This window comes from Lynx rufus, unplaced genomic scaffold (genome assembly GCF_022079265.1).
Source record: "Lynx rufus isolate CCGP_SWC_20201006 ecotype Redwood Valley unplaced genomic scaffold, mLynRuf1.p SCAF_1, whole genome shotgun sequence".
NCBI classification, from domain to species: domain Eukaryota; kingdom Metazoa; phylum Chordata; class Mammalia; order Carnivora; family Felidae; genus Lynx; species Lynx rufus.
Window position 1 is genome coordinate 22,825,150 of NW_025814823.1, and position 27,945 is coordinate 22,853,094.

The 27,945-nt window shown below is 35.5% G+C and overlaps 1 protein-coding gene across 5 annotated transcripts in view; it reads right to left on the reverse strand.

Annotated features, from left to right (window-relative positions):
* RB1 (RB transcriptional corepressor 1) overlaps window positions 1–27,945 on the reverse strand; it is a 178,997-nt gene that overhangs the window by 80,989 nt on the left and 70,063 nt on the right. For 4 of the 5 annotated variants that reach the window (XM_047079672.1, XM_047079663.1, XM_047079701.1 and 1 more), the window contains 5 exons: window positions 16,126–16,242; window positions 14,841–14,897; window positions 14,724–14,755; window positions 14,565–14,641; window positions 13,237–13,433 (listed from right to left, as the gene is read on the reverse strand). In XM_047079672.1, coding sequence (XP_046935628.1) covers window positions 13,237–13,433; window positions 14,565–14,641; window positions 14,724–14,755; window positions 14,841–14,897; window positions 16,126–16,242 — 480 coding nt within the window. The remainder of the gene's footprint in view (window positions 1–13,236; window positions 13,434–14,564; window positions 14,642–14,723; window positions 14,756–14,840; window positions 14,898–16,125; window positions 16,243–27,945) is intronic. The other variant, XM_047079691.1, reaches the window with a different exon arrangement.

Below are 27,945 nucleotides of genomic sequence, written 5' to 3' on the forward strand. Positions count from 1 at the left end.
TATGTAAAACAGGCTTTCATTTAAAGTTTGGAAAAATAATAAAAAAAGAAATACTTTAAGTTTTTTCTTATGTAAAAGTTGTGTAACTGAAGGAAGAAATCCACTAATGTTTGGTGACTAAAGAAAAGTAGTACCACAGAATCCATTTTAATGTTAGCTATATTTAACAACAATTAAAGGATACTTAACTTTCTTGGGACTTATTAAAAGTAAAACAATAACTAATAACTAGTACTTCTATGATCTCCATATAATAAGTACCCCTTCATAGCAGTACTATTCAGAAGATATGATGTATTTAATATAGGAAAATAGAAATAAAATATTTAGGGTATCCTAAATATTCTTTAAGCAGGCATATTTGTAAAAGTGTTATCAGTAAATACTATGCATAACTCTTTCAGTCATGATGACGAAGTAACAAATAGGACTTGTCTTCAACAACTCCAAAATTGAACTACATAAATGAAACAATTGTTTTCTGACACTGAACAATAGGCAGCAAAGGACAGTAATCCCAGAGAGAAAGAAAACAAATGGTAAGCCTGACCGCTGCCTCAGTTTACTGCATGGAGAGAATTCCCAGGCTACAACACAAGGAGAAGACATTGAAATAAATCCCAAAGGTCCCTCTCACAGAACTGAAGGATTCAGTTCTGAGTCAGAACTGAGAATTCAAGGAAGCCAAAGTAGCTAAAATTAGCTGGGCACAATACCAGAGAAGGGAGAGTTACATAGAAAGGAAAGAGGTGCAAAGAGAGAGCTCCAGAGATCTGCAGAGGGTTAGTCTCAAGTCTTCTTCAGAGGAGAACCCGTCAGTGCGTACAAACTACTGAAGCCAAAGAAAAAGCCATTGGGAAAAGCAGAACCATTCCCAAAGCTGACACAGGTCCAGGAAGAATTCTGATTTCTACCACCCAAAGTGGAAAAACCTATTTAATACATGGAACATGAGGTAGAGTACTCAGAAGGGTGTTACAGATTAGTCATAAATTAAAGACTGCTCTGGCTTTGTCTAAAAACAACAATAACAAAAGCCTTGAAAAGGGTCAAATTATTTTCAAGAAACTAAACTGTGTACCAAAACACAATTCAAGCACAGTGAAAGGAGTATGAAAGTATCTAGGACTCCATAAGGTAAAGCTCACAAAGTCTGGTATCTGATAAGAAATTACAAAGCAGACAAAGAAAAGCAGGGAAATATTAAAAAGGAGAAGTATCAGTCAATAGAAACTGACCTAAAATACAGAGATGCTAGAATATGTAGGCAGGGACTTTAAAACAGTTATTATAACTATATTCTACATGATCAAGAAAGTCAAAGAAAGCCCAAACATGTTTTTCCCCATTAAATTAAAGAGAGTTTAGAAGACGTAAAAAAAGATTCAAATAAAACCTCAAGATGATAAATACAGTGTCTAAGATTAAAAGTGCAATAGATGGAATAGCAATTAGACATTCAGAAGAAAAAATTAATGAACTTGAAGATATAGCTATAGAAACTATCTAACATGAACAACAAAACACCTGGGGGAAAAAACAAACAAACAAAAACAAGAACAAAATAGAAGATCAGTGAGCTGTGAGACAACTTCAAGTCACCTAATATATTTATGACTGGAATCACTGAAGGGAGGGGTGGGATAATAATAGATAAAAATTTCCAAATTTGATGAAACCTATAAAGTCCACATATCCAACAACTTTAAGCAAGTGAAACATGAAGAAAATGAAACCAAAGCACACACAGGCCTACCTTAAGAAACAAGAAAAAGCTCAAATAAACGATCTAAACTTATACCTAAATGAACTAGAAAAAGAAGAACAAAGCCCAAGATGAGTAGAAGAAAGTAAATAACAAAGAGCAGACATAAATGACATAGACATTAGAAAAAAAAAATCAAATGAAACCAAAAGCTGGTTCTTTGAAAAGATAAACAAAATTAATAAGCCTTTAGCCAGACTCATCAATAAAAATAAAGACCTAAATAAATAAAATCAGAAATGAAAGAGAAGTATCAACTTATACCATATAAATAAAAAGGATTATAAGAGACTATTATGAAAAATTGTATGCCAACAAATTAGACAACCTAAAAGAAATGGATAAATTCCTAGAAACATATAATCTCCCAAAATTGAATCAGGAAGATATAAAAAATCTGAATAGATCAATTACTAGTAATTAAATTGAATCAATCAAAAAACTGCCAAAAATAGAAGTCCAGGAACCAGAATATTCACAGGTGAATTCCACCAAACATTTAAAGAAGAATTAATACCTATTCTTCTCAAACTATTCCAAAAGACAGAAGAGGAAGGAAAGCCTCCAAACGCATTCTCTGAGTCTGCTGATACCCTGATACCAAAGCCAGACAAAGACTACAAGAAAACTATAGGCCAATATCCCTCATGAACATATATGCAAAAACCCTCAACAAAATGTTAGCAAACCACATTCAACAATACACCGAAAGGTTATTCACCACAATCAAGTGGGATATATCCACAGATGCAAGGACAGTCCAACATTTGTAAATGGATCAACATGATATGCCACATTAATAAAACAAGGATAAAAACCATGTGATCATCTCAGTACATGCATAAAAAGCATCTGACAAAATTCAACATTCATTCATGATAAAAACTCTCAACAAAGTGGGTTCAGAGCTAACACATCTCAACACAATAAAGGACATATATGAAAAACCCACAGATAGCATAACTCAATGTTGAAAAACAGAGTTTTTCCTCTAATATCAGGAACAAGACAGGAATGTCTACTCTCACCACTTCTACTCAACTTAGACCTGGAAGTTCTACCCATAAAATCAGATACAAAAAAGAAATAAGAGGCATCCATATTGGTAAAGAAGTTAAACTGTCACTATCTGCAGATGATAAATATACAAAATCCTAAAAAGCTCCACTAAAAAACTATCAGAATAAATGAATTCAGTGAAGTTGCAGAATACAAAATTAATTCCAATAAATTGGAAGCACTTCTGTTAACACTGATAACAAAGTAGCAGAGAGAGAAATTTAAGAAAACAATTCCATTTAAAATTATACCAAAAAGAATACCTCAGAATAAAGTTAAACAAGGAGGTGAAAGATCTGTATCTGAAAATTATAAACACTGATTAAAGAAACTGAAGATTGCACAAATGAATGGAAAGATATTCCATACTCATGGACTAGAACAACGAATATTGGTAAAATGTCTGTGTTACCCAAAGCAATCTAGATTCACTGCAATTCCTATCAAAAATATCAACAGCATTCTTCATGAAACTAGAATAATACCGAAATTTGAATGGCCAAAGCAATCTTGAGAAAGAACAAAATTGGGAGTACCACAACCCCAGATTTCAAGATATACTACAAAGCTGTAATAACAAGAGTATGGTACTAGCACAAAAACAGACACATGGATCAATGGAACAGAACAGAGAACCCAGAAATAAAACCACATTTATATGGTCAATTAATTTATGACAAGGCAAGAATACAGAATAGGAAAAAGATAGTCTCTTCAATAAATGGTGCTATGAAAACTGGACAGTTACAAGCAAAAGAATGAAATTGGACCACTTTCCCATACCATACACAAAAATAAACTCAAAATTAATTAAAGACCTAAATATAAGACTTGAAACCATAAAACTCTGAGAAAAAAATAAAGGCAGTAATTTCTCTGATACTGGCCATTGCAACATTTTTGTGGCTATGTTTCCTAAGGCAAGGAAAACAAAAGCTAAAATAAACTGTTATGACTACATGAAAATAAAAAGTTTCTGCACAGGGAAGAAAATCCTCATCAATACAAAAGGGCAGGCTGGTGAACGGGAGAAGATATGTGCAAATGACATACTCAAGGAGTTAATATTCAAAATACATAAATATTCAAAATACATTAATATTCAAAATACAACTCAACACTAAAAAAAAATATGAATCAAAAATGGGTAGATGATTTGAATAGACATTTTTCCAAAGAAGACATAGAGCCAACAGATACATGAAAACATGCTCAACCAGTATTCATCAGGGAAATGCAAATCAAAACTACAATGAGCTATCACCTTACTCCTGTCAGAATGACGATTTGAAAAGACAATAGTTGACCAGTGGCCTTATGGATAAGATAAACAGTCAATCAACTCATATCTTATATGCTATATACATTATATACCATATTCTTACAATAAAGCAAGCTAGAAAAAAATGTTATTAGGAAAATTATACAGAAAGGAAAATACAGTATCTATAATAGTGTACTGTATTTACAGAAAAACATCTGGGTATAAGTGGACCCATTCATTTCAAAGTCTTCTGTTCAAGAGTCAATTCAACTGTACACATTGCCTATAAGAAATCTACTTTAAGTATAAAGACACAAATAGGTTAAAAGTAAAAGGATGGGATAAATAGGCCAAGCTTGTATTAATGAAAAGAAAGCTGGAGTGGTTTTACTAATATCAGACAAAGCAGTTTTCAGAGCAAAGAATATTACCAGCGATAAAAGGGGTCATTTCATAATAATTAAGGTGTAGATTCATCAAGAAGACATTATAATTCTAATTGTTTATGCACCTAAATTCTATATGTAAGACAATAAACTAGGTTTTGTTAAAAAGATTATTTAAAAATTAAGACAGGGGCTTTTAATTTTTAGGAACTCTCTAACCCTCTGCCTCTCCTAGAACCTCTTATCTCAAGGTCACTTCCTTCAAGTATTGAAGACTTTGGTCCCCAGTCCACACTCGTCCTAACACATGTCCTGGGTGACTTCACTGTTCACTCAGCCTCTTGGTTCCTTGACCACCTCATTTCCAATGGTGTTCATGTGCATTCCAAGTCATTTATGCATTCCTAAGGTTATTTCTTAGAATACAGTAAACTATGCAGAAATGTTCTAGCTCTGGAATATGAAGTTGAAATCTCTATTAAATTTCATTAAAAGAGGTTTCTTAAAACCTCCACCTTCTCCATCAGCCTCCTATCTCTTCTATGCAACTGAAACTACTAAACTTACCACTTTAATCACTCTGACCAACTTCCTCACTTTATTTGCCCCATTATCAGTCTACCACATCTGTGTTGGCAAACCCTAATATCCTGGGTCAATCTAGCTGTTGGTCTTTTCTAATCCTACATCTAGTTGCTAGGTGGTGCTGGAAAAAATCATGCCACCACAAAGAGTTGGGGTGGCACTACAAATTTAAAATTTCTACCTTCAAAATTTCCTTCAGTGCTGCTAGGTAATCCTCTTATCTTTCATCACTCAGTTCTATTATTCTCCTCAGCAACAATTTCAAATTGTATGCACTCTCCTCAAACTTCTGACTATATACTACTTTGCACTCCCTACTACCCTCTATCAACTCATCCTCAGCAAACTACTCAGCTCTATTTTATGTATAAAAATAAAGCCATCAAATGGAAACTTCTTCATTTTCTGCCATGGCACCCACATACCAACCTTACTGGTAACTGCTTCCGTTCTTTACATTTTGCCACACGATATGTGCCATCCCACCTTGCTTCCCTTTTAATTTTTTTTTAGTATTTATTTTTGAGAGAGAGGGAGACAGAGAGAGAGAGAGAGAGAGAGAGAGAGAGAGAGTGAGCGTGAGTGGGGGAGAGGCAGAGAGAGAGAGGGAGACACAGAATCTGAAGCAGGTTTCAGGCTCTGAGCTTCCGGCACAGAGCCTGACATGGGGCTTGAACCCATGAACCATGAGATCATGACCTGAGCTGAAGTCAGATGCTTAACTGACTGAGCCACCCAGATGTCCACCCTGCCTCTCTTCAAACAAGACATGACACCTATTCAAGGGAGCCCCTTGAATCTGGACAGGACCTGTGATTCCTCTCACCAACAGAATACAGCTTTCAGCTATAGTTCTTTCAGAAGCTTCTTGGAAGCCAGCTGCTATGTAAGACAAATGACTACCCTAAAACCAAAATGCTGTGAGATGCCACCTGGAGTAGGGAAAATAGAAGGGAGGAAAGAAAAGGTGACCATGTATGAGGGGCAGCCAGGCGCCAGACTTGTGAGTTAAGAAGCACCGTGGAAGTGGATCTTGCCCCTGATACCACACCGTCAGGAACGAACTGCCCAGTCAAACTCTTCCTAAATCCCTGACCCACAGAATCATGAGCAAAATAAAACGGGTGTTTTAACCCACTAATGTGTCATCCAGCAACTTCAGAACACTCCTAGTGACTCTATTCCATCAACATTTAATCCTACCTTTCCCATCTTGAAAAATAATCTTCCCTCCACCTCACACACTTGGCAGCTGTATCTTTATTTCCCTTCACAGACAAGACTCTCATAAAAGTTATCTACAATCACTGTCTCCACTTTATCTCTCATTCACATCTCTTCAAAATTCCACTGCAACCTACTCCTGCCTCTACCACTTCTATTAACAGTCCTTGCTACCATCACCAGTGGCCTTGTTGCCCAAACGAATGAATACTTTTCAGTTCTTACTGGCTGCTCCTATAGCATCTGAAACAGCAACCACTGACTCAGACCCTGTAATGTCTTTCTCTTTATGACACCACTTCTGATTTTCCTCTTATCTCTCTAGCTGTTCTATTTCAATCTCTTCTGTAGGCTTCTCTTTTCTGTCTAGCTCTTAAATGTCAGAGAGCCTCAGGATTCTATCTTTAGCCACCTTCTCTTCTTAGACAGCAGTCCCCCTCAACTGCAGTTTTGCTTTCTATGGTTTCAATTACCCAGTCAACTGCAGCATAGAAGCAGAAGATTCTCCTTGTAGGGTACGATCGGACAGTCAGTAGGAGCCTAAATTCACGTCACTTCATTTCATCACATAGGCATTTTATCATCTCACATCATCACAAGAATAAGGGTGACTATAATACAATAAAATACTTTGAGACAGACCACACAAATTTTAGAGTATATTGTTACAACTGTTCTATTTTATTTTTGTTGTTGTTAATCTCTTACTATGCCTACTAATAATAAATTAACTTTATCACAGGTATATATGTATAGGAAAAACAGTACATAATACTATTCATGGTTTCAGGCATCCACTGGGGGTCTTGGAACACATCCTCTGTGGATAAGAAGGAACTATTGTACTACATTCTCTCTTTAGGTGATCTTATCCATTCTCCAAACTTTAGTTATTCGGTAAAAACATACAGATTAACAGCTTCAGAGCCAGAGAGACTTGCGTTCAAACCACAGCTCTGCATTTAACTTGTGTGGTCTAGGACAAGTTATTGAAGTTCTCTAAGCATTAATTTATTCATTTAGAATACTACATCAAAAATCATCACAAAAATTAAATATTAAAAGAACTACTCACAGGGCATCTGGGTGGCTCAGTTGGTTGAGTGTCGAACTCTTGGTTTAGGCTCAAGTCATGATCACACAGTTCGTGGGTTTGAGCCCGTGTCTGGCTCTGCACCATCAGTGTGGAGCCTGCTTGGGATTCTCTCTCTTTGCCCCTCCCCCTCACATGCCTGTGCGCACGTGCTCTCTCTCAAAACATAAACATTAAAAAAAATAAAAGAACTACTCATCACAGTGCCTAGCGAAAGATGAACTGTCAATAAAGGGTAGAAACTGTTGTTATTATATATGTGTCAGCAGCTCTCAGGTTCATATTCCTAGCTTAGATTTCTTTCCTAAGCTCCAGACATACATAACCAACTGCTACTGGACACATCTACTTGAATGACCTACAATCACTTCAAACTCAACATAATCAAATGAAATTCATCTTTCCAAGGAAATTTCATCCAATCCCAGGTATCTTAGTGAAAGACACTACCTACATTTCATCATTAGTTGACCCCTCTCTATCCTTCACTCCCACTTATTAAATTGCACATGCATAATATGATGTCAGATACTGTTCTGAGTGCTTTATATACAGTAACACAATTAACATGAGACATGCACAGGTAAGAAGATATAAAGTTTATAAATGACTAATAAGTAGTATAAATAGACACTGTAAGGCTGTAAAGGAGGAAGAATGACTACAGACTAGGATGATCATGAAAAACAAAGTGGAAGTAGAACTAAAACTCCGGTAAATAAAAAGGCAGAGGAAAGTATTTTAAATTGGGCCTATGAAGTGAATAAAGACTCAGGGATAGGCAGAAACAAACATGGTTGTGTGAGTTATAGTAAAAGAAAAGTCTGAACGGAGAAGAGAATACAAGGGAGACATTCTCAAACATTTTGGACTCATAACACTTTTACATTCTTAAAATTACTCAGGATTATTCAAGACCCAAAAAACTTTGTTCATGTGGACTTTATCTCTCGATATTTACTGTATTAGTAATTTTTAAGTAAAATTAAGTTTAATTTAAAACAAAATTTCTAAGAATGTGATTTAAAGAACCAAAATTAACCATTGTATGTTAACATATGTTAAATAATATGTTAATATTTTATAAACTCATTATATGTTAAGCATAAATAGCCATATTTTTCAAAAAAAATTAGTGAGCACACTGGCACTGTTTTATAATCTTGTAAATCTCTGGTTTCCTAGAAGAGACCCGAATTCTCATAACTCTCTATATCTACTTTGTTGCACTAACAACAAGGTAGTGGTTGCTTGCATAAGAAAACCTGGCCTCACACAATAGGTAGTTGGAAAAAGGAGTGTTTTAATAGAGTTTTCAGATAATAATGGATATATTTCTTTGATACTACCCTAAAACTTGGCAAGCTATAGTTCCTTAAAGGTTAATTGCAATATGGAATTGGGATCAACATCAATAAACAAAAATAAGCTTTTCATATTCTGAGACCTTAAAATCTGTTGGTCTGGGGCACCTAGGTGGTTCAGTTAGTTAAGTGTCCGACTCTTGGTTTTGGCCAAGGTCATGATCTAACAGTTGGTGAGATCAAGCCCCAAGTCAGGCTCCATGCTGACAGCATGGAACCTGCTTGGGATTTTCTACCTCTCTCTCTGCCCTTCACTGAATTATGGAGATCTTACAAATGTTGACAAATCTCCTTATACGATATCAAGTCACATTTATTAATGTACCAGTGATTTCATCAGAAGTCTTTGAATGCTTAGAGTGGATACAAACTTAACAAAATTCTAATTTTCACTTGAAAACTCAAAATTCACCATTGGCAATATTTATTGTCAGTTGTTTTCAACCATGTGTGCGTGAAAATGGAGATTCAATAAAATTAATACTTCTTACTGGTTCATCAATGACATTCTTAAATAAAACTGACTGTTCTGTTCTGTATTTTAATTGAGAGTTTGTGGTGGTGAAGAATACAATGACTACTCGCCAGTTGGATGCTGATCTAATACCTACAAAGGTGCCAACACTCTTACGTCACTGATATAAATGTCAACAGAGTAAAAAACAGAAGTAACATCTGAATAGCAACATAAAAATACTTCTTATCTTGCAGATTCCCTAAAATGGTTTGAGGGACACCAGGGAGTGTAAGACCATACTCTGAACTGCTGATACAAGAAAAAAGGAGACAAAGCTTCCAAAAGAGAACCTTGAGGGATCAAAGAGTTGACCTAAATAAAGTTCCCATTCTAAAAACTTGCATCCAGGGTGCCTGGGTGACTCAGTTGAGCATCTGACTTCAGCTCAGGTCATGATCTCGCGGTTCATGAGTTCAAGCCCTGCGTCAGTCTCTGGTGCTGACAGCTCAGAGCCTGGAGCCTGCTTCAGATTCTGTGTCCCCCTTTCTCTCTGCCCCACCCCTGCTTGTGCTCTGTCTCTGTCTTTCAAAAATGCATAAACATTAAAAAAAAAATTTAAAAACCTCCACCTGATTCCTTTGACCCTCTTCACATGCTGGGTAATTTTCAAGTTGTATCCTGGATGTCATAAATGTTAAGTTGTAAAGATTCTGGATTCTGTCGTTTTTCCCTCAAATGAGTACTGTTTTCTTTTGTTTTTAAGCAGACAATTATTTTTGCTGAACTTGAACTATAAACTTTATTTGGGCATTAGCACCTGTCTCACTTCAGATCCTTTGTCTTTCATTAAGCTGCTCTGAATCTATTACACTGCAATAACTTAGGTCTCAGACAGAGATGTGGGTAGACAGAATCTGGGCACTCTTTCTCTGGCTCTTTCCTTTGCAAAATCTGTGCATTCTATTCAGTAGCCAAGGTTTCCCCAGCTTCAGTTTTTTAGTTTCCTTGGCCTGAAAGCCTGCAGTTTTCCCACTGGCACCCCCCGCCCCACCCCATCCTATTATAACTTCTCACCTAAAAAGCTTCCTTCCCAGCTCAGGGGTCCCCTTCATGCCTAAAGAGTCTGTCTACTCTTCCTGTCCAGTGGTTTCAGGCAGTTGCTTTTTTGATTACATAGAGATTTTATAGCTTTTTTTGAGGGGAGTCATATGGTAGTCTCTTCCTCCATCATTACCAGATATACAGATCCCTCACAGAAGGTTTTTGTTTAGTTAGCATTATGAGATTTGGTTTTTTATGTTTATTTATTTCTTCTGAGAGAGAGAAAAAAAGGGAAGGGGAGGGAGGGAGGGAGGGAGAGGGAGGGAGGGAGGGGGCGAGAGAGAGAGAGAGAGAGAGAGAGAGAGAGAGAATTTCCCAACCAGGCTCCACACTCAGCATGGAGCCCAACACAGGGCTCGATTGCATGACCATGAGATCATGACCTGAGCTGAAATCAAAAGTCAGAACTTAACAGACTGACTCACCCAGGCACCCTGAAATTTGCATCTTAAAATGATTTCTCTAGTTGCTGTCAGAGAAATAGTCTTAAGGAAGTTAGAGATGCAAGGAGATCGACAGAAAGAGTCCATAATATCCCCAGAAAGAAAGACCACTTAGAAAATAAAATACCCAATGTACTTTGGTTTATAAAGATTTTATTGAGAGAAATCTGATGAATTTTGAATACACTAAAAGAAAGATATCCAAATCTCACCTCTTCATCTACTGGCATTATAAACTGCTTAAGTGATTTAAAAGGCTTAAACATCTGGAAGTCATTTAACTCTTAGGTATGGTTTGTTCTAAATTGCCTCTAATTTCTTTAAATTTCCATAGAACAAAAGTTCACTAAGTTTTCCAATAGACTTTTTAGCATTTTATACTTATATATTACCTGTTAAACTCTCTGGTATCGAAACAAAGAAAGGTGTGCTTTTTCCTTATTCTATTCTTGATTTATTAAATCTCAAGATTGTGTAGCAAAGATGCTAAGACTTTTCCCCATGCAACCATTAAAAATCCAATGATGTTCTTTCTTTCATTAAATTATTGGAAGGAAAAGTAAGTAGTACCTCACTTGATGTTTCCCTGGGTAAACAACATTGTTTGAATCTACAGTTTAATGAAAAAATTGTATTGTGATACAGAATCAAAAAATTATTAAAGTTTTCTCTCTTGATCTGGGTGTTGGCAACATGGGTGTGTTCAATTTGTGAAAAATTCATCAAACTATAAACTTGTTATATATACTTTTCTGCATATATATTATACTTCAATTAAAAAAAAAAAAACAATCTGCGAAAGCTGAGATATATCTATGGTACCTTCTCTAAAATGTCAATTATTCTCATGGGAAAAATTCACAGTATTCTATTTGTGTAGTGTGACTTATCTTCACAGTTACCCTATTCCCTTATCAAAAAGGTAAACATTTTAGAAGTAAAATATGTGACATATTAAATATTAAATATTTGACATATTAAAAATATATGACAATAAAAATCATCTATAACTTCATCCCCTAGCAATACCAACTGCATTTAGAATTTAAATTTAGAGGCTTATGACCTCCATATCATTGTATTAATATATGATACCCTTTTCTAGGCTTTGGGCATGTCACTTTTTCTCCAAAATTTCTCAAAAATAAAGGAACATTGTTTAGAATCCTAGACCACCAGTAACTGAACTAAACAGGCTTGAACACAAGCCATTTATAAACAGTAAATGTCTACTACTTCCTCCATAAGTTTCAGAGCCCATGTCTTTTCTGTATCTTCACAATGTCTACCCCAATGCAAGGCATGTTGCAGACGTGTACTGATGGAAAAAAAAAAAAAACTAATTCTTTAAAAGAAATGACAACAGTCACTTTCATATGATACAGTAATGTTTTGATTTCAATGTCTAGAAGAAGAGGGCATATCAATCTCTGAAAAGTACTCTTTATTAATTTCTTTACCTATTTATTCATTTTTGCCATTCTCATTTAATCCCCCAGAAATCCCCTAGATTTCTCCTAACTACTCCGGATCTTATAAAGTGGAAGCTCCTGTATAATGGGGTTACTAAATTCAACTATAGCAATGCAACAGCTTTCTATCTACTTGGCTTACTTCTCTCCTGTTCTATCTACTCTGTCCCTACAGCAATGCAAGAAAACACTAAGACATAAGTTATCTCTTAGCCATTAAACTTTTAAAACATCAAAAAATTTAAACTAAGGCTTACATGTATAGATTAGAATTCTAGTGTAACTAAAGTCAAAGTTTTCATTGCCATTTCTATATACTAGCATCAATGAAAAGTTACATGCTTAGCATGGAACAAACTTTCAAAAGAAACCAACCCCATATTAATCTACAAATCTGGTGAGTCACAAAGTATTACCCAACTATGGAGATTTAAAAAGCATAACACAGAAGAAATTCAAATAAGTATCTTACTATTGCCATCTTTATGAAACAAAAGCCTTATCAATAGCTTATATGCTATAAATAAAATACCTAGAGAATATGATTTGTGCTCCTACAATGCTATAAACAATAACTGTGATCAAACAATATTATAGGGTTTTGGACTATCTTTAATGATAGAACAAAAAAAAAAATCCAAATAAATTCAACCAGAAAACTATACTTTTAAATCATTTAAATAGCATAATCTTAATTTTTACCTTTTTTTAGCATTTAAGAGCATTTAAATTTTCAAATATGCCATCTCTAAATATACTGCTCAAATACTTTATTCTGCTTTGCTTTAAAGTACCATGTTTTAATTAAAGCTATTCCTAAATAAATCATTGTAGCGGATGGTCTAGGGAGCCCAAGTAAAAGAGAAAACTCCATGCTAATATTCTTGATTCTTGGGATATACACTGAATTACAGTGTTCATTAAACTGCATTTGCTCTTGAGGTAAATTTTAACAAATAGTTCTAACAGATAACTTATCAATTTGCATATTAATATTTTTAATTGTTTTAGCTAGTTACTTACAGAGAGCCATGCAAGGGATTCCATGATTCGATGTTCACATCGCTCTAAATGTTTTATCATTTCTCTGGTCAAGTTGGCTTCTGCTTTGATAAAACTTTCAATCACTTTGTAAAAATCAAAGGCTTTTAAATTAAGTACATTCAGAATCCATGGGAAGGACAAATCTGTTCCAGTATCAAGATTCTGAGATGTACTTCCTAAAAATGAAAGAAAAAGTGTAACTTAGGTATGAAATGTTAAGCCTTGAATTATGTATTTTTAGCTTGGAAGGTTTTATCAAACAAAAACTTAAAACACAGCAGAAAAGCTACACAAAAATTTCTATTTAGAACAGATTTGTTTTTCATTTTGTTTAATTTATTTTAAGTAGCCTCCATGCCCAACATGGGGCTTGATTTCACAACCATGAAATTGAGAGCTGTGTGCTGTACAGATTGAGCCAGTCAGGTGCTCCTAGAGCAAAACTTTTATTGTGGAGTCCAAGGACCCAAAAGAAATAGGCTTCTAAATTTTGAGTGTATGTCCACACGTTTTTCCTAAATAGAGGGCTTATGCTTCTATCAGATTTTCAAAGATTTAAATACCCTACCCTTATATCAGGAACAAGTATAATATCTAACCAGCAATGCATTAGCATATCCATTTTAACAACCTCAATAATCCCTGATGTTGGGAGGGAAGGATTCTTTAAAATTTTGCTAATTTGGTTAGAAAACAGCAACTCTTTTAAATGTGTATTTTCTGGTTATTAATGAGGATTCAGTTTTCCACATATGTTTAGCAGTTTTAAGTTTCTCTTTTATTGTGTATTTGTATCCTAGGTAAATTTTCTTTTGTTTTCACAAACAAGACTTCTTAATATCTACAATATTATTTGCAAAACAATACATGTCTAAAATTGTATCGTTTAAAAAACACCATCAGTGGCTTCTGTTCTATTTATCTGGTGAACCATAGCTCCAATCTTTGGTCTCATTGCCATAAAGCCTATAGCAGTGTTTCCGTATAGGGAAATGCTACTTTTGTACTCCTTGGAAATTCACAATCTCCTGTCTTGAAAGGGATTTCAAAGGTTCATTTCCTAGATTCAGGATAGCCCAGAATAAGAGCCTAATGAAATACTATTCCCAAGATGACCTGAAATAATTAAGATAATAACACATTTAAATGATTTATGGTGACTACTTATATTCTTCAATATATACTGATCTAACATATGCATATCATCCCCTTAACTCCACTCCCCCCAAAAAAACACACCACACCTTAGGTAAGTTTTTTAAACTTTAAACTGAACTAAAGTGTTTATTGACTAAAATTTAACTTACTGCTATATGTAGCCATTACAACCTCAAGAGCGCATGCCAACAAAGACATATGAAAGATGTTGTCATTCAGGAGTTTACTAAAGAAAAGAAAAAGAATGATTTTGAAACATTTACTTTCATAAAAAGAAGAAATTGTTTTATTAAAACTAAAGAATTTACCTAAAATTTTGAATGGATAATCGTTCTTCTTCCTAAAACAGATATAAAAAATGTTTAGTTAATGTCTTTTTTATGTCAGCATTAAATTTTCTTTCCATTATGTTCTTTTTAACTTACTGATTTAAGCATAGATTCCATTACTCGGTAATATAATCGGACTCCAAGTTTGTATCTCTAGAAAGAAAAAAAATTAGATTCCACTACTTTAAAAATCATAATTATTAATTTTAAAGAAGTTTTCTCTTGAAACCTATTTCTGATACTTCTTAGGAAACTGAATACCAAGAGACCACAAAAACTAGCTTGTCTAAAACTTAAGACTTCAGTATAAAATGTTTAAATTCCCAATAAATTATCAAGAGGGAAGGTCCAGTACTTGGTTTTCCTTCATTTCCACTTCAGTCCATATCAATCGATACACACACACACACACACACACACACACACACACACACACTATATACATGGTGCTAGGGTTAACTCTTTTATATACTAATGTAATGCTTCTTGTGGCCTCGGTTATGTATTTTCACATTAGCTCTCCAGGACTGAGAATAGTCTGTCCATAAAACTGGAAAAGGCAATCATCTGACCCAATTGATGTTACCCGCAAAAAGTTTTAACCAAATAAATAGTTCCTATTAGTTCAAAGAATAACAAAATTTTAGATATACACACACAAACCATATTCCTTCATTCAAATTATAAGCATAAATTTCATATATAACCAAAAAGACTTATAAATACAATTATTTAAAACACTATTAGCATCCAAATATAACCTCACTATGCTGAAATAAATGTATACAGATTATAGTTTTCAAACATATTTTTATGTTACCTCACTATTTCCACACAATGAAGCAGAGAAAATACAGAAACCCAAATCTCAAAGAAGTTTAATGGCAGTTCATAAATGGCAGAACCAGATATAAACCCAGGGTTCTGATTCAGAGCCCATATCTTTACCCAATGTACTGGTTTTAGATATTCTGAAATAATAATAGTAGTAAAATGATATCACTACCACCGATAAATAGCAGGTATAATATGATCCCATTCAGAGAAGTATATGCATTCACGAATATTCATATATGTATAAGCCAAAGACTATACACCAAAAATTTAATAGTACCAAAGATTTTAATTTTTTCTACTGATTTTTTTAAAAATTTCTACAATTTGTCTAAAAACTTCTACATGTTTACTTTTAGTTTCTGTAATAGTGTAAAGGGCATTTTCTTATAAAATTTTCCATAAGCAGCAGCATACACAGGCAGGTAAGATACAGAATCTACCAATATAAGACAAATATTATTGTAATATTTTCACAATTTGGAAAGACATTATATTTGAAATTATTTCTATTATAGTGACACCAATCGAAATGAACTCAAGTTACCTGTGATCCAATTTCCATACATCCCTGTCCCACAGCTTTAGCAAATTTCTCTTTAAAGATGCATCCAATATCCTTCACTCTTTTCAGGATACTTTCCTTTGGATTCACTGTGCAGTTCTTTAAAGAGGAAAAACTTAAGTCAATGTTGAGGATACTATTCAATCATAATTAACATGTCTGTCCTATGATATACAACTTTTCACTTTTTGATTATTTACACTATGGAAATACTTCCATAAAAACTAGGTAAACACAACTACTGAAAATAAAAAGAGCATAAAGAATTTCATTTTAGGATGTTAGTAACCAAAAAACACTAAAGCACAAATAAAAAACCCTACTATCTAAATTTTCTGCTGCTATGTTAAAGAAGAGATTTGGTAGCCCCTCCATCCATCAAAAAAGAGCCTCAAAGACATTACAAACTGATACCATGAAAATACAAAGGATCATAAGTGACTACTAAGAACAATTATACACCAACAACTGGAAAACCTAAAAGAAAAAGAAAACTTCTTAGAAACATACAAACTACCAAATCTGAACCATGAAGAAACATAAAATGATCAATCAAGAAACAAAAGTAATAATCAAGAAACAAAAGTCAAGATCCAGACAGCTTCACAGGTGAATTTTATCAAACATCCAAAAAGGAATTAATACCAAAACTTCTCACACCCTTCCAAAAAATAGAAGAAATAACACTTCCAAACACATTTTACAAGGCCAGCATTACCCTGACACCAAAACCAGACAAGGATACCACATGAAAACAAAATTATAGGCCAATATCCCTGATGAATGTAAATGCAAAAATCCACACAGAACAAAGGATTAGGAAGCCAAATTAAACAATGTTAAAGGATCACATACCACAATCAAGTGATATTTATTCCAGAGATGCTAGGATGGCTCCACATTCACAAATCAATCGATATGATACATTAACACAATGAAGGATAAAAATCATACAATCTCAATAGATGCAGAAAATTCCTGACAAAATTCAACATCCATTTACAATAAAAACTCTCAACAAAGCAAGTAGAGAGAGAACATACTTCAAAATAATAAAAGCCATTTATGACAAGCCCACAGCTAACATCATATTCAGTGGTGAAAAGCTGACAGATTTTCCTGTAAGATCAGAAACAAAGACGCTCACTCTCCTCCCACTTTTATTCAACATAGTAGTGAAAGTCTTAGCCAGAGCAAATTGGCAAAAAAAAAGAAATAACAGGCATCCAAACTGGAGAAGAAGTAAAACTGTGTCTATTGATACATGACACATTATATATAAAAAACCCTAAAGACTCCATCAAATCATTGTTAGAATAAACAAATTTAGTAAAGTTGCAGGATACAAAATCAATGGACAGAAATCAGGTGTGTTTCTATGCACTAATAATGTACTAACAGAAAGAGAAATTAATAAAAAACCCCATTTACAATTGCATCAAAAAGAATAAATTACCTAGAAAAGAAACTGAAGAAGACAAAAATAAATGCAAAGATATCCCATGTTCATGGGCTGGAAGGATTAATATTGTTAAAATGTCCATACTACCCAAAGCAATCTACAGATTCAATACAATCCCTATCAAAATTCCAATGGCTTTTCCACAGAAATAAGTGACCCAAAAGTTTGTACCCATCAACAAAAGATTAAAGTAATCTTGAGAAAGAACAAAGAACAAATCACACTACCTGATTTCAAACTGTATTACAAAGCTATAGTAATCAAAACAGTACGTTATTAGCACAAAACAGACATGCAGAGCAGTGGAACAGAATAGAGCCCAGAAATAAACTCATGCATACAATTAATCTGTGACAAAGGAAGCAAAAATATACAATGGGGAAAAGACGGTCTCTTCAATAAACAGTGCTGGGGAAACTAGACAGCCACAGGAACAAGAATAAAACTTGCCAACAATACAAAAAATTAACTCGAAGTGGATTAAAGACCTAAATATAAGAAACGATACCATAAAACTCCTAGAAGAAAACATAGGAGATAAACTCCTTGACATTAGTCCACAAAACAAAAAGGAAACCAATCTACTGAATGAGAGAAATATTGGCAAATCATATATTTAGCAAGGGGTTAATATTCAAAATATATAAATAACTCATACAAGTCAACAAATAGTCTGATTTTTAAAAAAAGGCAGACCTGAATAGACACTCTTCCAAAGAAGACATACAGATAGCCAATCAACACATGAAAAGAAGTTCAACATCACTAATCATCATGGAAAGGCAAATCAAAACCACAATGAGATATCACCTTATACCGGTCAGAATGGCTACAATTATAAAGACCAGAAATAACAAACATTGACAAGGATGTGGATAAAAGGGAGCCCCATGTACTGTGGGAATGTAAATTGGTACAGCTACCATGGAAAAGAGTATGGAAGTTCCTCAGAAAATTAAAAATAGAACCATTATATGATCTAGCAATTCCACTTCTGGTATTTATCTGAAGGAAACAAAAACGCTAACTCAAAAAGATCTGTATCCCCTCTTCACTGCAGCATTATTTACAGTAGAAAAGACATGGAAACAACCTAATTGTCCATGACTGAATAATGGATAATATATATGTATGTACGTATGCACGTGTATAAAATGGAATGTTATCCATCCACAAAAAATGAAATCTTCCATCTGTGACATGTATGGAACTTGAGGGCATTATGCCAAGTGAAATAAGTCAGACTGAGAAAGACAAATACTGTAAGAACTCATTTATATGTGGTCTCTGAAAAAAAAAAAAAAAGACAAACACAAAAAATCAAGCTAGATACAAAAAACAAATTGGTATTGCCCGAGTAGGGGTTGGAGGTGGGCAAAATGGGTGAAAGCTATAAGAAGTTACAAACCTTCAGTTATAAAATAAATAAAATAAGTCATGAGGATGTAATATACAGCATGGTGACTATAGATAATAATACTGTAATGTATAATCGGAAAGTTGCTAAGAGAATAAATCTTAAAAGTCCTTATCACAAGAAAACAAAAATTTCTAATTTCTTTCTAATTTCTAATGTATGATGACATGGGAACCAGACTTACTGTGATCATTTTGCAATATATACAAATATTTAATCATTATGTTACATATTTGAAACAAAATGTTATATATATATCAATCATACTCCAACAAAAATAAACTAAAAATGAAACAATTATAATACGACTACTAAAATAAAAAGAATCTCATGTACTCTCATAAATTATCTTCAATTAAGAGTTAAACTGAGGGGCGCCTGGGTGGCGCAGTCGGTTAAGCGTCCGACTTCAGCCAGGTCACGATCTCGCGGTCCGTGAGTTCGAGCCCCGCGTCAGGCTCTGGGCTGATGGCTCAGAGCCTGGAGCCTGTTTCCCATTCTGTGTCTCCCTCTCTCTCTGCCCCTCCCCCGTTCATGCTCTGTTTCTCTCTGTCCCAAAAATAAATAAACGTTGAAAAAAAAAAATTTAAAAAAAAAAGAGTTAAACTGGGGTGTATATTATCCTAAAAACACAAATAATAAAATTAAAACTATGATTTGAGTTTGGTATCATATCCTAATTAAAAACTGTGCTAAGAGTTAAGTATTATTAAATCATTTCACTACCTTTTCAAAACACATAATAGAGAAATGGTTACAAAAGAAGTTTCAATACATGCATCATATGGGGTGGGGCTCTATTTAGTAATTAAAATTTATCAAAAGATGATTAGTAAAATGCATATCATGATACATTAAAATATTCTGTAATTCATATTGTAATCTATTAAAACATATCAAAAACTTGATTCCCTTCAGCTATAACCAAAGAGTGACTATATTCTTACAATCTTTATGGGTCAAATACATTCAAAATACTATAAATTAGAAAATAAACTTTTGGCCTCAGCAATCACACAACAAAAAGAAATAAAAGGCATCCAAAGGGGCAAGGAAGAAGTCAAACTTTCACTATTTGCAGATGACATGATACTCTATGTAGAAAACCTGAAAGATTCTGCCAAAAAATTACCAGAATACACAAATTCAGCAAAGTAGCAGGATATAAAATCAATATGTAGAAATCTGTTGCATTTTTATACAGCAATAACGAAGCAGCAGAAAAAGAAATCAAGGAATCAATCCCATTTGCAACTGCACCAAAAACAGTAAGATTCCTAGGAATAAACCTAACTAAAGAGGTGAAAGATCTATACTCCGAAAACTATAGAACACTTATGAAAGAAACAGAAGATGACAAAAAAAGTGGAAAAGCATTCCATGCTCATGGATTAGAACGAACATTGTTAAAATGTCTATACTACAGAAACCAATCTACACATTTAATGCAATCCCTATAAAAATACCACCAGAGGGGCGCCTGGGTGGCTCAGTCAGTTAAGTGTCCAACTTCAGCTCAGGTCATGATCTCACACTCCATGAGTTCAAGCCCCACGTCGGGCTCTGTGCTGACAGCTCAGAGCCTGGAGCCTGCTTCAGGTTCTGTGTCTCCCCCTCTCTCTCTGCCCCTCCCCTGTTCATGCTCTGTCTCTGTCTCAAAAGTAAAACTAAAAACATTTAAAAAAAATTAAAAAAAAAATACCACCAGAATTTTTCACAAAGCTAGAACAAACAATGCTACAATTTTTATGGAGCCACAAAAGACCCCAAATAGCCAAAGCAATGTTGAAAAAGAAAACCAAAGCAGGAGGCATCACAATCCCAGACTTCAAGCTGTATTACAAAGCTGTAATCATCAAGACAGTGTGGCACTGGCACTAAAACAGACACATAGATTAATGGAACAGAATAGAGAACCCAGAAATGGATCCACAACTATACAGTCAATTAATCTTCAACAAAGCAGGAAAGACTATCCAATGGGGAAAAACACAGTCTCTTCAACAAATGGTGTTCAGAAAACTGGATGGGAACATGCAGAAGAATGAAACTGGACCACTTTCTTACACAAAAATTCTAAACGGATGAAAGACCTAAATGTGAGACAGGAAACCATCAAAATCCTAGAGAACCTCTTGGGAACTATTGGGACCGAAAAAAAGCTTCTGCACAGCAAAGGAAACAATCAACAAAACTAAAAGGCAGCCTACAGAATGGGACAAGATATCTGCAATGACATTATCTGATAAAGGGTTAGTAACCAACATTTACAAAGAACTTATCAAACTCAGCACCCAAAAAACCACCTAGTTAAGAAATGGGCAGAAAACATGAATAGGCACTTCTCCAAAGAAGACATCCAGATGGCTAACAGACACATGAAAAGATGCTCAACATCATTCATCATCACGGAAATGCAAATCAAAACCACATTAAGATACCACTTCACACCAGTGAGAGTGGCTAAAATTAACAACTCAGGAAACGACAGATGTTGGCGAGGATGTGGACAAAGGGGAACCCTCTTGCACTGTTGGTGGGAATGCAAACTGGTGCAGCCACTCTGAAAAACAGTATGTAGTTCCTCAAAAAGTTAAAAACAGAAATACCCCACAACCCAGCAACTGCACTGTTAGGTATTTACCCAAAGGATACGAAATAGATTCAAAGGGATACATGCACCCAAATGTTTCCAGCAGCATTATCAACAATAGCCAAACTATGGAGATAACCCAATGTCCATCTACTGATGAATGGATACAGAAGATGTGGTATACACACACACACACACACACACACACACACACACGCGCGCGCATGCACATATACATAGGAATATTACACAGCCATCAAAAAGACTGAAATATTGCCATTTGTAGCAGTGTGGATGGAGCTAGAATGTATTATGCATATGGGAATGGGAGGAGAGAAGAGAGTGAAACAAACCACAGCAGTCTCTTATTTTTTTTATTGACAATGCTTTATTTTTTTAAATTTAAATGCAAGTTAGTTAGCCTACAGCATAGTATCAGTATCAGGAGTAGAACCCAGAGTTTCATCACTTACATAAAACACCCAGGGCTCATCCCAACAAGCACCCTCCTTAATGCCCATCACCCGTTTAGCTCATCCCCCCATTCGCCTGCCCTCCAGCAACCCTCAGTTTGTTCTCTACATTTAAGAGTCTCTTATAGTTTGTCTCCCTCTGTTTTCATCTTATCTTTCCTTCCCTTTCCTTATGTTCATTTGTTGTGTTTCTTAAATTCTACCTATGAGTGAAATCATGTGATGTTTGTCTTTGACTGACTTATTTTGCTTAGCATTAATAGATTCTGGTTCCATCCACACTGTTGCAAATGGCAAGATTTCATTCCTTTTCATCACCGAGTAATATCCTGTGTATAAATACACCACATCTTTATCCATTCGTCAGTTGATGGACATTTGGGCTCTTTCCATAATTTAGCTATTGTTGATAGTGCTGCTATAAACATTGGGGTTCAGATCAGCTTTTTTGTGTTGTTTGGATAAATACCTAGTAGTGCAATTGCTGGCTCATAGGGTAGTTCTATTTTTAATCTTCTGAGGAACCTTCATACTGTCTCCCAGAGTGGCTGCACCAAACCACCAGAGACTCTTAATCACAGAGAACAGGATTGACAGAGGAAGGTATAGGAGACAAACTAGATGGGTAATGGGTACTAAGGAGGTCACTTCTTGTGATTAGCACTGGATGTACGGAAGCAATAAATCACTGAATTCCACTTCTGAAACCAATACTGCACTGTATGTGAACTAACAAAAATTTAAATAAAAAAAGAGTGAATCAAAATAAGCTTTCTAAAACCAAGCTTAATTATACCTTTCTTTGAAACATGAACACTGGAGCACCTGGGTAAGCATCTGACTCTCGATTTCAGCTCAGATCATGATTTCATGGTAGGTCGCAAGATGGAGTCCTGCATTGGGCTCACACTGGGCATGCAGACTTCTTAAGATTCTCTCCTGAGGTGCCTGGGTGGCTCAGTCTGTTGAGCATCTGCCTCTTAATTTCAGCTCAGATCAGGATCTCATGGTTTGTGAGATATAGCCCCACCTTAGGCTCTGCACTGACAATGTGGAGCCTGCTTGGGATTCTCGTTCTCTATCCCTTCCCTGATCATGCTGTCTTTCCCTCTTTCTCACAATAAATAAACATTAAAAAAAAAAACTCTCTCCCTCTGCCCCTCCCCTATTCACTCACTTTCTACCCTCACCTCTAAAAAATAAATAAATATCAACACTGTCATTCAAAAATTTCACATTCTATAAAATCAGTAATTCTTTGGGAAAGAAAACAGCACACATATGTTAGAAACAATAACAAAGAAGCCTCTCCTGTCATAAAGTCATTGTTGCCTGGCACAAAAACAAACACTCAGATCAGTGGAACAGAACAGAAAACCCAGAAATGGACCCACAAACGTATGGCCAACTAATCTTTGGCAAAGTAGGAAATAATACAATGGAATAAAGACAGTCTCTTCAGCAAGTGGTGCTGGGAAAACTGGACAGTGACATGCAGAAAAATGAACCTGGACCACTTTCTTACACCATACACAAAAATAAACTCAAAATGGATGAAAGACCTCAATGTAAGACAGGAAGCCATCAAAATCCTCGAGGAGAAAGCAGGCAAAAACCTCTATGATCTTGGCCACAGCAACTTCTTACTCAACAGGTTTCCGGATGCAAGGGAACCCAAAGCAAAAATGAACTATTGGGACCTCATCAAAATAAAAAGTTTCTGTACATTGAAGGGAACAATCAGCAAAACTAAAAGGCAACCAACAGAATGGAAGAAGATATTTGCAAAAGACGTATCAGATAAAGGGTTAGTATCCAAAATCTATAAAGAACTTATCAAACTCAACACCCAAAAAACGGGCAAAAAACATGAATAGATACTTCTCCAAAGAAGACATTCAGATGGCCAACCGACACATGAAAAAATGCTCAACATCACTCAGCATCAGGGAAATACAAATCAAAACCGCAACGAGATACCACCTCACCCCTGTCAGAATGGCTAACATTAACAACTCAGGCAACAACAGATGCTGGTGAAGATGAAGAGAAAGGATCTCTTGTGCACTGCTGATGAGAATGCAAACTGGTACAGTCACTGTGGAGAACAGTATGGAGGTTCCTCAAAAAATTAAAAACAGAACTACCCTATGACCCAACCATTGCACTACTAGGTATTTATCCAACGGATACAGGTATGCTGTTTCGAAGGGACACATGCACCCCAATGTTTACAGCAGCACTATCAATAGCCAAGAAAGAGCCCAAATGTCCATCAATGGATGAATGGATAAAGAAAATGTGGTATATATACACAATGGAGTATTACTTGGCAATCAAAAAGAATGAAATCTTGCCATTTGCAACTACGTGGATGGAACTGGAGGGTATTATGCTAAGCAAAATTAGTCAGAGAAAGAAAATACCATATGACTTCACTCATATGAGGGTTTAAGATACAAAACAGATGAACATAAGGGAATGGAAGCAAAAATAATATAACAGGGAGGGGGACAAAACCTAAGAGACTTACATATGAAGTACAAACAGAGGGTTACTGGAGGGGTTGTGCAAGGAGGGGATGGGCTAAATGGGTAAGGGGCATTAAGGAATCTACTCCTGAAATCATTGTTGCACTATATGATAAGTAATTTGAATGTAAATTTAAAAAATTAATTAATTAAAAAAAAATAAAGTCACTGTTGCCAAAACATTCACTTAAATGCCTACAACTTCTAAGATTTTACTTACAGAAGATGTCATTCATTATAAAAATAAAGAAACCTGAACTAATAAAGACATAAACTCAAAGAAGAACTTAGTGATCCTCAAAACATGCTCTTAAGGTAAGCAATTTGCAATCTAGATAGGAAAAAATGCAGTTAGGCTGTTAAGCTTCATTTAATGTTAAACTTTACATTGAGCTCCAGAGAATGCCCGAGGTAGAATATTCTGCCAAACTAAAATATTGTAAAATAAAAAAAGAGCTCCTACATACTCAAAATGTTAGAGGAAATATTCAAAATGAATTTGAGAAGATAGATTATTGGGGGAAAACGAGAGACGGGTGGGGGGGGGGGGAGAGAGAAGCAAACCAGACGAGTCTCAACTATAGAGAACAAAAAGGGTAGCTGGAGTGGTGCTGGGTGACGGGATGGGCTAAATGAGTGATGGGCATTAAGGAGGGCACTTGAGATGAGCACTGGGTGTTAATGTCAGAGATGAATCACTAAATTCTACACATGAAACCAATTTTACCAGATATGCTAACTAACTAGAATTTAAATAAAAACTTGAAATAAAAATAAGAGAACAGGGACGCCTGGGTGGCTCAGCTGGTTAAGCGTCTGACTTCAGCTCAGGTCACAATCTCCCGGTTCGTGGGTTCGAGTCCCTCACTGGCCTCTCTACTGTCACCACAGAGCCCACTTCATATCCTCTGTCCCCCTCTGTCTGTCCCTCCCGTCCCCCTCTCAAAAATAAACATTTTTAAAAACAGAACAAAGAGATTATCATTCTTTTAACTTCTATCATTATTTCTTTTAAAAGTTCTAAGTAATTGAGTAGCTATTTTTGGGAAATATTCTTGTGCTACAGATAATCCACATATAAAAGCAACTTCAAGCAATTTGGATAAACAAAATCAGTTCTGAGCCAACACAATTATGAATATGATGACAAAATACTTTGCTAATTCATGGGGGGCATATAAGCAAGAAGATGACAACAGAGTATGACAAAGCCACAGGCAGGTCACGGTATTAAATGTTAACCATACAGGGGCGCCTGGGTGGCTCAGTCGGTTAAGCGTCCGACTTCAGCTCAGGTCACGATCTCGCGGTCCATGAGTTCGAGCCCCGCATCAGGCTCTGGGCTGATGGCTCAGAGCCTGGAGCCTGCTTCCAATTCTGTGTCTCCCTCTCTCTCTGCCCCTCTCCCGTTCATGCTCTGTCTCTCTCTGTCTCAAAAATAAATAAATGTAAAAAAAAAATTAAAAAAAAATGTTAACCATACAGAGCACAGAGTTATTGGAATACGGCAAATTGTAATAATTCTCTTGGCCTTATCCAATTTCCATGGATGAGCATTTCTGTGAATCCTAACCTTTATTTAAATTTAAATAAGGAGTGAAGAAGCAAGCAAGCAACGTACACATTAGTTTTCATTATTTCTTTTTTTTTTTAATTTTTTTTTTTTAACGTTTATTTACTTTTGAGACAGAGAGAGACAGAGCATGAACGGGGGAGGGTCAGAGAGAGAGAGGGAGACACAGAATCTGAAACAGGCTCCAGGCTCTGAGCTGTCAGCACAGAGCCCGACACGGGGCTCGAACTCACGAGCCGTGAGATAATGACCTGAGCTGAAGTCGGACGCTCAACCGACTGAGCCACCCAGGCACCCCAGTTTTCATTATTTCATTCTTTCTCTAGTTTTTGCACAGCAAGGGCCCTTCAGATGTCAAACTCAGGTCTATAGGAATTGGAAACTGCAATACACACAAGTTCAGACAAGAAATGTAAATAAAAATGGGCTGAAAACAGGATAAAAAAGACTACAGAGATATGGTAAATGTTAAATCCTAATACCACATTCAAAGAAAAGATCTTAAAAGCAGTCAGAAAGAAAATATACACTAACTATAATGAAACAACAGTCAGATTCACAGATTTCTTAAACAGCAATCAGGAGAGCCAGGAAATAGCAAAATAATATCTACAAACTTCTAAGAGAAAGTAAATATCTAGAATTGAAGATTCAGCTAAACTACTTGACAAAAAGTAAGACTAAAGAAATTTTAATAAACAAAACACAAACCTTTTAAGTTCATCCCAAACTGACACTCACTGAGGAAATTATTTAAATATGTATTTGACACATAGATCAATGGAAGAGAGTAAAGAACCCAGAAATGGACCCACAAATGTACGGTCAACTCATCTTCAGCAAAGCAGAAAAGAATATCCAATGGAAAAAAGTTCTTCAGCAAATGGTGTTGGGAAAACTGGACAGTGACATGCAGAAAAATAAACCTGAACCATTTTCTCACATTATACACAAAAATAAACTCAAAATGGATGAAAAACCTATGTGTAAGACAGAAAACCATCAAAATCCTACAGGAGAAAACAGACAACAACCTTTTGACCTTGGCCATAGCAACTTCTTACTTGACTCCAAAGACAAGGGAAACAAAAGCAAAAATGAGCTATGGGGATCTTATCAAGATAAAAAACTTCTGCACAGTGAAGGAAACAATCAACAAAACTAAAAGGCAACTGATAGAATGAAAGAAGATACTTGCAAATGACATATCAGATAAAGGGTTAGTATCCAAAATCTATTAAAAAAATCAAACTCAACACCCACAAAACAAATAATCCAGTTAACCAAGAGGCAGAAGACATGAATAGACACTTCTCCAAAGATGACATCCAGATGGCTAACAGACACATGAAAAGATGCTCGACATGACTCAGCATCAGGGAAATACAAATCAAAACCATAATGAGTGATACCACCTCACACCTGTCAGAATGGCTAACAACTCAGGCAATGACAGATGTTGGTGAGGATGTAGAGAAAGGGGAACACTTCTGCACTGTTGGTGGGAATGCAAACTGGCATAGCCACTGTAGAGAACAGTATGGAGGTTCCTCAAAAAATTCAAAATAGAGTTACTCTACAACCCAGCAATTGTACTACTAGCTATTTATCCAAAGGATACAAAAATGCTGATTCAAAGGGGCACGTGCACCCCAATGTTTATAGCAGCACTATCAAATAGCCAAAGTATGGGGAGAGCCCAGATGTCCATTGACTGATGAATAAAGAAGATGTAAATAAAATCATACATACA